This window comes from Scatophagus argus, chromosome 15 (assembly GCF_020382885.2).
Source record: "Scatophagus argus isolate fScaArg1 chromosome 15, fScaArg1.pri, whole genome shotgun sequence".
Taxonomy (NCBI): domain Eukaryota; kingdom Metazoa; phylum Chordata; class Actinopteri; family Scatophagidae; genus Scatophagus; species Scatophagus argus.
Genome location: NC_058507.1, coordinates 15890950 through 15901654, shown reverse-complemented (window position 1 = coordinate 15901654; position 10705 = coordinate 15890950). Strand labels below are relative to the sequence as shown.

General features: G+C 41.6%; 1 protein-coding gene across 3 annotated transcripts; it reads right to left on the bottom strand.

Moving 5' to 3' along the window:
- Positions 1-462: 462 nt before the first annotated feature.
- srrm1 (serine/arginine repetitive matrix 1) lies at positions 463-10621 on the bottom strand. Of its 3 annotated transcripts, none has more exons than XM_046412145.1 (17): positions 10467-10621; positions 9517-9606; positions 9173-9295; positions 6023-6193; positions 5704-5783; positions 5393-5611; positions 4929-5114; positions 4638-4757; positions 4223-4431; positions 3917-3994; positions 3283-3369; positions 2932-3067; positions 2735-2821; positions 2117-2599; positions 1768-1954; positions 1424-1597; positions 463-1298 (listed from the first exon to the last, which is right to left on the bottom strand). In XM_046412145.1, the coding sequence occupies exons 1-17, from the start codon at positions 10485-10487 to the stop codon at positions 1188-1190; spliced, it is 2562 nt and encodes an 853-aa protein (XP_046268101.1). In that variant the 5' UTR covers positions 10488-10621; the 3' UTR covers positions 463-1187. The 3 variants fall into 3 exon arrangements, with proteins under 3 accessions (XP_046268101.1, XP_046268102.1, XP_046268103.1); XM_046412146.1 differs by having other exon boundaries at positions 1453-1597; XM_046412147.1 differs by lacking the exons at positions 9173-9295; positions 9517-9606; positions 10467-10621 and adding an exon at positions 8801-8929.
- Between the last annotated feature and the right edge of the window lie 84 nt (positions 10622-10705).

Sequence of the window (10705 nt, the reverse complement as noted above, 5' to 3'; positions counted from 1 at the left end):
TAAACCTGACGAAAACACCATTGTGGGTTTCCATTCGTTATTTTTTTATTCATACACTGATCTACGGTCATCCTTACTTCCACTAGTACTTCGGCTTTTTTTCTTCTGCTTACGCCTACTTACTATGTACAGTGCATTGTGGTTTGTATGGTTCTCCAGTTTTACCTGCTATTTATAATAAAAAATGAGACATAATGGGTTTTGTTTAGCTTCAGCGCACAACATCACCTGCAGCATGTTGTGTCAGAGTGGACTCTGCAGGTGAGTGGGTCACTTGGGCTACATCATATATTATACACGCCCAACTCATGATGTTGCTCTTCTCTTAACAGCAGACCAATGACTACCAACTGCTTTTATCCCTTAATGGCCCATTTTATTCACCTGAATTAAGTCCTGCGTTAGTTTTGAGGGTTCACATCCAAAATGAAATTACAAAAATCCTATTAAGGAAAACACACATCCTATAAAAAGGTTTTAATTCTGAAAGGATGACAGTATGACAAGAGCCAAGGGTACTAAATACAAATCATATAGCAGTCCCACAGAGATTAGCTTGGTGCAATGGTGTCAACGTAAAATTGCATATCAATCCTTTTGGAATAATTTAAAGCAAACTGTGTCATATCAGATTGTTTGAGTCTTGAGACACAAGAACATGTCTCAGTCAGAAGACAGCAGGTTAAACAATGCCAAACACCTCTACTCAGTCATAATATGGAACAAGACATTCTGTTACAACCTCTAACAGTTCACACAGCTGTTAAAGTGTTTCCACTAATAAAAGGCATTAGTAACAGTACAGTTCTGTGTGTTGGTTTTTCTCTGCACTCTATAAGGTCAGTGGCTCATGCACATTAGAGACAATCACTGCACATGCAATCATTTCTCAAAAAAATCTATTGTAGCCTGTGGAAAATATTATAAGCCTGCCCAACTCAAACCTCTGACACCTAACTGCTCTCCTGCTGAACATTTTAAAATTATGGACAACACAAGCTTCTTTACAGTTTAGATAATACACTAACTGACAAATCAAGTTCTTAATGAAACACACACTTGAGAATATACCAAACCAGTAAAAAGAAAACAAAAGACTCAGGATTTAACAATTTGTACATTCTAAAGCTGAACCAGGTTGATGACAAACATCAAGAGTGAGTGGAAAATTCAAAACGCCCTCATTTTCAGGACATCTGCGATGGAGACATCTGGGCCTTCCTCATGGAGCGCAGTGCCTTCTCTCTTAGGTGCTTCTCCAGGTCATCCAAGCTGTCCTCAACATCGCTGTCTGATTCCTAACACAAAAACAGCATAAAATATTAATTTCTCAACATGTTACAAGGCAGACAACTAACTAACACCCACTATCCCTTTTCAGCAGAAATCCTTGGTAGCTGAAAATCTCAGAAACAGATCTAACCTTTCTGGACTCCCCATCCTCCTCCACACCTTGGTTTTCCTGTCCATCTACAGTCGCAGTGCCACCACTCTTCTCCTTCTTATGCTTCTTGTGCTTCTTGTGTTTCTTCTCTTTCTTGTGTTTCTTTTCCTTCTTCTTTTTCTTCTTCTTTCCACCGCCGTCAACATCTGAATTCTGTGAAAAAAATGATTTTTATGGAGGACAGCATTAAAAAGTGTTAATAACAACAACAGGGAAAATAGGCATGCCTATTCCATGCCAATGACAGTTTGTATTAAGCGTTGAGACTTAAGTCATCAATCAGCATACATGTAACTGGCATCCATATTAGCAAAATATCGAACCTTGCTTGGGGACTGACTGCCAGAAGCACTGCTGGCCTTTTTGGGTGGTGGTGGAGACCCACTGGCTGAGCGAGATGGTGAGGGTGAAGCAGATGCAGGGGCTGGTCGTTTCTGAGTTGTGGGCTGAGGGGAAACTGATCTGGATCTGGAGGATGCTCTCCTCATAGGCTGGGGACTTGGAGACGGTCTGTGGAAAGGACAAAGGTGACATTCAAAAGGCTGATGGCACATGTACAAAACAGATGACTGCCTATTACATACACATAAACACAATGTTTACACACATACATATACACAAACACACACACACAAAGCTGCATTATTCTGCCATGCTAGCTGTCTTGATTACCTCTGGCTGTTTCGTGGCTCTGGGGTACGGGACACTCTGCGGATGGGTTTGCCACTGTGTAAAGGGGACTGCTGTCTCCGCTGGTTAGATGGAGATGTACTGGACGTTTCAAAGCGCCTATGAGGACTGGTGGATCCCCTAACAGCGCGACTGCGGTTTGCAGGGGACGGGGAGAGGCGGCTGGCTGCTGGACCAGGTGATCGCGCATCCCTGCTTGGCCTGACAGAAGGCAACATGGGGCTCCTCCTGTGTCTGGGTGGAGAAGCGGAGGATGGCGGGGTGCGTCTCCTTGGAGCAGGAGAGCTTCTGCGCTTGGGGGACCTGGAGGGGCGTCGCTTGGCCACTGGAGAAGAGCGTTTTGGGGGAGAACTGGACATCCTCCTCTTGTGTGGAGGCAGAGGTGAGGGGCTGTAACGACGCTGGATAGGAGGAGAATATCGTCTTGGGGATGGAGAACGACGACGGGGAGGTGGGGAAGGAGACCTGGGAAGCATCAAATTCAATGATCAGAATTTTTTTTTTTTCTTAAATTAAATAATGACCCAAGAGATAAGATGACCTTGTTTAGTGAAATTTCCCAGGCTGGGATTAATAAAGAATGTCTATCTATGTCTATACCTTCGTCGAGGAGGAGAGGGAGATCTGCGACGTCTTGGGGGAGAGGGGGTGCGACGTCTGCGTCCAGGAGATGGCGAACGCCTTTTCCTGAAGGGACATAAACACAAAAACTACGCATTACATCAGGTTGGACTTCAATCAAACATCAAATTATATAATCAAGATATAATGTGCATGTACTATGGGAAACGTCTAACCTTGGAGAGATATCCCTGTGTCGCCTTCGCGGGGAAGGGGTACGACTACGTCTCCTTCTCACTTCACCATTTCTGGCACCGGGCCCTGCTGTTGGCCTCTTGGGACCCTCATCTTCTGAGGAGGAAGATCCTGTATCTGCAACCAAAAAGACAAAGGCCATCATTAATTGTTTTTATTGTAGCCTTAACTGTATGCGGTGAGGGGGAAAAAAACACCAAGGTTGGGGTTAGGGCACAGCTTCAAAAGTCCATGAGACGATGAGTACAAGATGACATGGACAGAGACTTGGTTAAAGAGAGAGAGGGTTGGGTATGGGAGAGGACAGAACAGGGATTAAAAACGCTTTTAACCTGAAGACGACTGTCGATTCTGTCTGCGATACTGACGTCGCTGCTGCACCGAATCTGCTGTTGCCCCTTTCTCATTTTTATCCTCCTCTGAAATGTAGAGCATTGAGTGTCCCGTCAGTGTTAAGAGAACGAGTGAAACAGAGTGCCATGGATAAGGTACATGTAAAACAGAAAAAGACTTATATTTACGTGACGTGAGATTTCATCAGTCTATTTAAACTCCCATTTTGCCTTAAAGTGTGTTTTGACATGTTTTTCCCTCCACTGTTTGTAGTGATACCCTAACAGGTACCGTTACACAATTATCACACAGGTTTATCAACATAGACCCCATCTCCAATGGTTTTAGAAAAATGTTTGCAAAACTCTGGTACAAAGTCAAATCCTAAACGTTCATTACTGAGGTCTCAATTGTTACTGCACAGGTAGCCCTAGCTTCTACTGTGAGGCTAAAGCTAAGCTGCAATTAATCGACACAGGTGGCCCTTCGCTGAACACCAGGGCAAACCGACTGGACAAACAGTGGCCATTTCCGATGAGCAGAAGTGGCTAAGGACTCCCCACGACCAGTCGTCCCAAAGTCTGTTGTGAAAGGTCATTATAGTTCTTTAAACAGAGACAGTTTTACACTTACCCGACTCAGACCCTTCAGAAGGTCTGGGCTTGGCATTATCAGATGGAGAATCTCCCCTTCCTGGTTTTCGCTTTAAATCTGAAATTGATATTTTGGATAACAGCTTAGTCCTGAAACCATGCACACCATAAATGCATACTGATTTCTCTGCAACACCATAAGGATCACAAGATTTGAAATAATAAAATGTAATTTCTAAGATAAAGAAGAAGCCAACGAGCAGAATGTGTCATGTGGCTGTCAGAACAAGGTGTAGCAATTTCTGAGTGCAATAAAAGACGCAATGAAAAATTATAAACATCATACCAGATGATCTAGTTGGTGATGCAGAGCCTCTGCCCCGCCTGGCCCGTGGCGACGGTGATCGTCTGTTCTTGCCTGCGGGGCTCACAGAGGTGTCAGGATGAAGGGCCTTTTTTCGGGGTGGTGTGCTAGATATTCTTTTCATTGCTTTTTTAGGTGAGCGAGAGCCAGAGGAGCTGCTGCCAGAGGATGAAGCCGAGCGAGAGCGCCTCCTGCAGGAAGCAAACATAATAAGAGTTTATTTTCTCAAAGTAAAAAAGCTGGTCCCTCAGCTGTAAGGCCAGAATCTACTGTACACAGATTGTTTGGTGGCCAGTAAAATATTAAAATAATAGACATTAAGAAGAGGGTATACAGTGATTAAGCATGTAAGACTTCATTCCTCCTCTCCTCTATCCAGTGAGCTGCAGTCACTGACCTGCGGACAGGAGAGCGCCTATGTCTGTGTCTGGTGCTGGTTGGGCCACGTCGTGGGGGGCTCCTTCGACGAGGTGACATTCTCCTCCTTGGACTTTGTCTTCTACGAGGGGAGTAAGATCTGAAACACGGTAAAGAAGAAGAGCTTATTAAACTTTAAACCTTTTGTACATGTTTAGGAACTTTAAAGTTTTTAGTTTTACAAGAGATGATTGCCGCATAAAACCTCTGATGAACAAGACGACACCATAGTAAGTCATATTAACTTATTATCACGAATGCGAGAAATAACCTGGAACGAGAGCGACGTCTGCGAGAGCGGGAATGAGAACGAGAGCGGTGGTGAGGTCGTTCCCTCCTGCTTTCCTTCTCCCTTTCCCGGGACCTGGGCCTTTCCTCTTTCTTTTGAGTCTTCTCTGGTGAAGGTTCCTTTACTTCAGCTACTGAGTCTGCTTTCACCACCTCCACAACAGTATCACTATAGGACAGAGAAACAGTTTGAAATTCCAAATGTTACACATCAGATCATTTGTTTTTCATCCGAAAACAAAACTCTGATCCTATCCTATACTATTCTCTTGACAGCATCACAAACTAACCAAACGGCAATACAAAGGAACTAAAAATAATATACAAATAAAACACTTTCATACTAAAATCAGTGGATTCTCCAATAAAATTGGTCAAACAAATAACTACTGACTTGGAATACAAGACAAAACGTAAAATTTAACATGATGGAAATATTCCACAAACCAGGTGGCTTCTTGGATGACTGGTTCTGGCACCGTTCTTCCTGATATTTCTGGCTCCACAATCTGCTCCAAAGGTTTTGTGGGCAACTGCATCAGGGGTGGTGGGGGTGAACTGCCACCAGGTGGACTGGGTTTGCGTCTTGGGGAGTGTGACGCACTACGTTTCCTTTCCCGCTTCACAGGCGACCTTCGCCGTGGTGATGGAGACCTTGTCTTTCGTCTGGACAGAGAAGAAGTAAACAAAGAATGAGTTTTCATGTTTTGTAATGAATAAACAAATTCAACTTCAATATTGAAGATATTTTCTCTTACCTCCTTGGGCTCTTTGACTGAGCCCTCTCCTTCTTATTCTCATCAACCTTCTTCAGAGAAGCTAGTTTCTCCTGTTCAATCTATCGGGAATATAATAATGGGGGAGTAAACACATCAGTATCTGTTCGACTTTATTGTCTCTATATAGTGTTTCTAATAGAGGAGAGAGAGGAGACTTAAGTATTTGACAAAGAATCTTTACAAAAATATCTCTCCACCAAGATGTCAGACTTCTGCCGAGAAACTACAACTTCCATCAAGTTCCACTGATCCACAACCCTCCTATAACCAAGAGAATTTATCTCAGGAAGAAGCTCACCTGTCTCTGTTTAATTTCCTCTTTCTTCTGTTCCAGAAAAGCAGAGGGGATGCCAGCAATGTTCTCCTGGGCACTGAGCAGCAGGGGCCACAGATCCTTCATGAACTCCCGGGCATTCTTCCCATTCAGGAAACCCGTCAGGTTGATCTGCATCATCTTGCTATCCGGGTGCTGTAACACACACACGAAGGGGGGAGAGAAAAGACCATATGGCCATTGAAACAATGTAATGCAAATTATCAGTGGGAGGTTAAGATCCCACAAAAGGGACTGCCTACCTTCTAGTCTTCACTAAACTATACCTGCGACTATGTAGTTAACTGTAATCAAAACATGTAAGACTAGAATATTTAACATAGATAGGTCCAATACTTGACTAAAAAAAAAAAACTAATCAAAATGAAGTGACTGATTTAAAATCATACTCACAAACTCATCAAACTGAGAATGCGAGCTATCAGAGGGGAGACATATCTAGAGACTGCATGCAATACTGCTGTTATGCCCATTTCTGATAGCATTGCCCATATAAACAAGCAATTTATCAAAAATCTCCCATAACACAAAGTATGTCATTATTTGATTTCCTGAGTGCTACCCCCACTACTTTACACTTCTGTGTCCCTACCCACCCCTTGTTCTCCGGTCTCCCCACAGTCTACACTTCAGGAGTTAAACAAATAGCCACAATACAGAGTGCATTAAAACCCAACACTGCAAGTACAGTTCCGGTGTCTTCAGTGAGTCCCGTGGGATCAGTGGGCACGGAGCTCCCTTGGCTTGCTTCCGCCTCCCTACTGCTTGAGACTCAACCACCTTGAGCTTAATGTTATATCATTTATCTAAATTGCAAGAGACGAACAAGCAATAATGAGTACACAGTTACACAAAAAGGAGCTTTATTTCAACAACTGACAGAATTATTGTGAGATATCGTAATCTCGATTCAAGCACCCTTTCTTACCATTATGTAAAAGTACCCTTTAAACTTAGCTTTAACAGCCCACTACACCACCCCCTCCCCAAAATCTATGGCAAGAAAAAACTCAAATGAGAAAAAAATATATATATTTTATGTGCAGTGCTGGTGTCACATACATCAAACAAATAAATAGATGTGTGGTTTTAAGCATCTTTTGAAAATGAAGGTAATTTGTTATACGTACATATAGCATAACTTGCATTCAATAACACTTGGATGGGATTCTAATTATGGTCTAATGAAGGATAACGTAGACTCTCAGCATTCCAGACACTTAGCAGTAATAGTCCCATAAGAGACGAATGCATGGAAAAATAAGCTTAACCACATATCTACTGTCAGAACAATGGCCATATGGTCTCTTCAACGCATAGCAAAGTTTGAACGACATATTTTGGGCCAATCATTTGGGAGTGCCTATATTGGACAAAGTGGCCGTGTAAATAAGTGGATCCTTTCTAATGTCAAAATACTTGCAAAAAGCCACTCTATTCTGAGACCTTAAGAACATTTTTGTCTTGTCAACATTTTCATAGTGGAAGATATTGTTCTAAAACTGGTACACTGCAAATATGCATGTCACCACTATGTAGCAACCTACCAGAACAGCTCACCCCTCTGCTCTTTTATGAATGATCACTGGTGCACAATGGAAAGTCACTACGATTTTATTGTCCAGAATACCGGGATGTCCAGAATACCGTGAGTCTACGATCCTGCATGTTAATGTTTTTAAATAAATGTTTTTTTCCTATTCCAAAAGTAAACCAGCACAACAGAAATTACCCATTACTCAGATATCTCAAGTAGTCTGAAATATTAGTGATTGCGACTTAAAAAAAAAAAAAAAAAAGAAAAAAACTTAACAAACTAAATCAGTCAATAGCCTATGTGATGAAAAACATGCACAATTTAGTTTTCAAAAATGAAATGTATACCATCACTGGGGATCAGTGTTACAGCTCCACTGGCAAGAATGATTTCTTAAAAGGTCAAAAGCATGACTATCATGAATATTTCAATGACCTTACATTTTTTAAAGAGTAACTTAATGCCAAACTGAAAGAAGATTGTTATGGCCACACAACTGAGATGCTGATGTGGTTAAATGGACCTGTTACAGAATCAAGTTCAAGTTCAAAACTTTTATTGTCATATGCAAAGTAAAGAAACATGTTCCCTGCCCAATGAAATTCTTCCTTCGCTTTCTACTATGAATGCTGTTAGAGTTAGAGAATTGAAGAAGAAAAGAAAATTTAATTAATCTCAAAATGAGCTAAAAATCTTGTTTCGGCTGACCTGCAGTGGCTGAAGTTCTCAATGTGTTGCAGTGATGTGGAGTAGCAGGTCACTGTTAGGTGTGATCACAAGAGTTTCAACTAGAGTTGTCTCTTCCACTTCTTCTGACCACACCCAGAAGAGGTTCAAAAGACTTTACAGTTTCAGGCCAGAAAAGAAATGATGTCAACAATATTTTTCAGTTTGGTGTTAAAATACTCTTTAAGTTATTTGTTAAAGGATGTGAAGAAGAAGCTCTACTACTCTTAATAATAGGGATGGGCATGAGTACTAGATAATAATTAACGCAAGTACTTGAATATGGAAATTACTTAAAAAACAGACTGTAGCAAATTGTTGAAATCTCCCTCTTTTCAGCCTATCAATCCATTTATATCTAAAAGGGGATCTGGGCAGTTCAATGGTGCACTGCAAATACCTACGGAGAATATGATTATGGCATTGTTCAGGTGTGTCTTTCACTGACATGATATAGGTGAACCCTGCATAAAACTCACCTCAAACCACACACTGCATCATGAAGGGAGAGTTGGGCTCAGTGACTTTGGGCTCAGGAGAGAGCTAATTAGGTGTTGGTGCTATACTTCTGATGCAAGGTATAACATCCATATTGGTTCAGGCCTTTTAAATCATAAATCACATCATCATTAGAAGACTGCTGGATAAAGGCACTTTGTCACATAACAGCAAAACATGGTTATGTCATTATAAATCAGTTTTACACCAATTGTTACTTTACCCATTCAATTTCAATTTGACTAATTTGTGCAATCATTTTCTTATATCCCTTCTAACGGACTAAGCAATACCGTCAAATTTATGACAGTTCTGAAAGAAAAAATAACAAAAAATAAACACAAAGACATTACCTTCTCCTCAAGCTGGTTAAATATGAATTCTATGACGACGTCATCCTCGAACCCCAGAATCTCTGTCACTCGTTGAGTAATCCAAGGTTTGATGACTTCCAGGTTCACTTTGGTCATGTCCACCTAAAGGCAAAACACAGAACCAACAGTACCCAGTTAGTAAAGAACAAGACATGACATGCATGACATGAGGTTACACTGTCTACAGGGGGTGAGGGATTCAGTTATGCAATCAGAAAAATATCAAAAAAATTTAACTATGTTTTCAATGCAACAATTTGTTTGGAACAGAAATGAGTACCAACACTGTGCCAAACACATTGAAACTGTGGATGATGTTATACCTTCTTGTCCAGACATTCTGCAAATTTCAGCTGCTTCAGTAGTTTCTTCTGCTTGTTGCTGAACCGGTTGTCCTGCTCCGCACTAGTGCCCTAAAGAAACATCAATAATGAGATCAGATGACTTGTTCAAGTTGACAGCCACATATACACGTTGAAACACATCTCGGATAATTGGTCAGTTTGCGTTAACCTGTCGCACTCGCAAATACTGACGTCGAAATGAAAACAGAGTTAAAGCTAACAAGCATTATGCTACCTGTGCTAACATATGTCGTTACATTAAATGTTTACCCATTAGTCAACGGCAGTTCACTTGCCCACAGCACCACGTTGAATGTATACCGTCAACTGAGTCCTACAAGATAGCTGAGCTAAGTTAGCTTGGTTAATCTTCTAAGAGACAGGCTAATATTGGCAGTTTAGAGGCTATCTTGACCGAACTCAGTGACGCGGACATTAGATCGAAACTTAACGGTGAGACTGGTCTTGTTTTTCAACACTAACCTATGCCCACTTATCCTGGCTAACATTAGCATAGCAGCGGTCGTGACTACCTCACAGAGACAGAAACGATGAACCCCTCGGACGCCATCTTTAATCAAGGCTATAGCTAGCTAGCTAGGTGGGCAAATGTGACTAACTACTACTGAATAACGAAAGGTAGTGGTGTGTACGCAAAATAAACTTGCATAAAAATATAGGGTGGTAAACATTCATGTTGTAAAGACACGTAAAAATAGAAAAGAGTCTAGCTGATAAATGTCTAATGTTGAAATGCAATTTATTTGTCACCAGTTAATAGACGAAGCCCTAGCCATACCGTGTCTAACTGAATGGCCCTCCAACTAGTCCAACACATATTTCATATTAATCCTCTAATCAACGAATATAACTCAACACAACTCAGCAGCAGGACACAAAACAATGTGGAAATAAGTTCAAAAACTTACGCGGAAGAATCCCGCGTCCATTATCGCAGAAAATAGATGCTGAGAGGCGCTGTTCAGAAAGACGTGTGTAGCTCAAGGGAAATTAAGAGGATCGCCGTCGCAAGAAAGGTGCGCCCCTACTGGAACTAACAAAAAATGCATTCGCTGTAAGAGATATTTCGTTCTAGGGTGGCGAAGGCATGGCCCGCCCTGCTCTGTGTCTGATTGGCTAACCCGTGAGAGTCTTACGCTAAGCTTTA

Bases quoted from the DNA above. Each gene is read 5' to 3' on its own strand.
- srrm1 (XM_046412145.1), bottom strand. From the start codon at position 10,487: ATGGACGCGGGATTCTTCCGC. The intron at 6,194-9,172 runs GTAATGTCTTTG...TGTGTGTTACAG, and splicing joins TTAACCAGCTTGAGGAGAAG to CACCCGGATAGCAAGATGAT. The intron at 5,612-5,703 runs GTAAGAGAAAAT...TTCTCTGTCCAG, and splicing joins CAGTCAAAGAGCCCAAGGAG to ACGAAAGACAAGGTCTCCAT.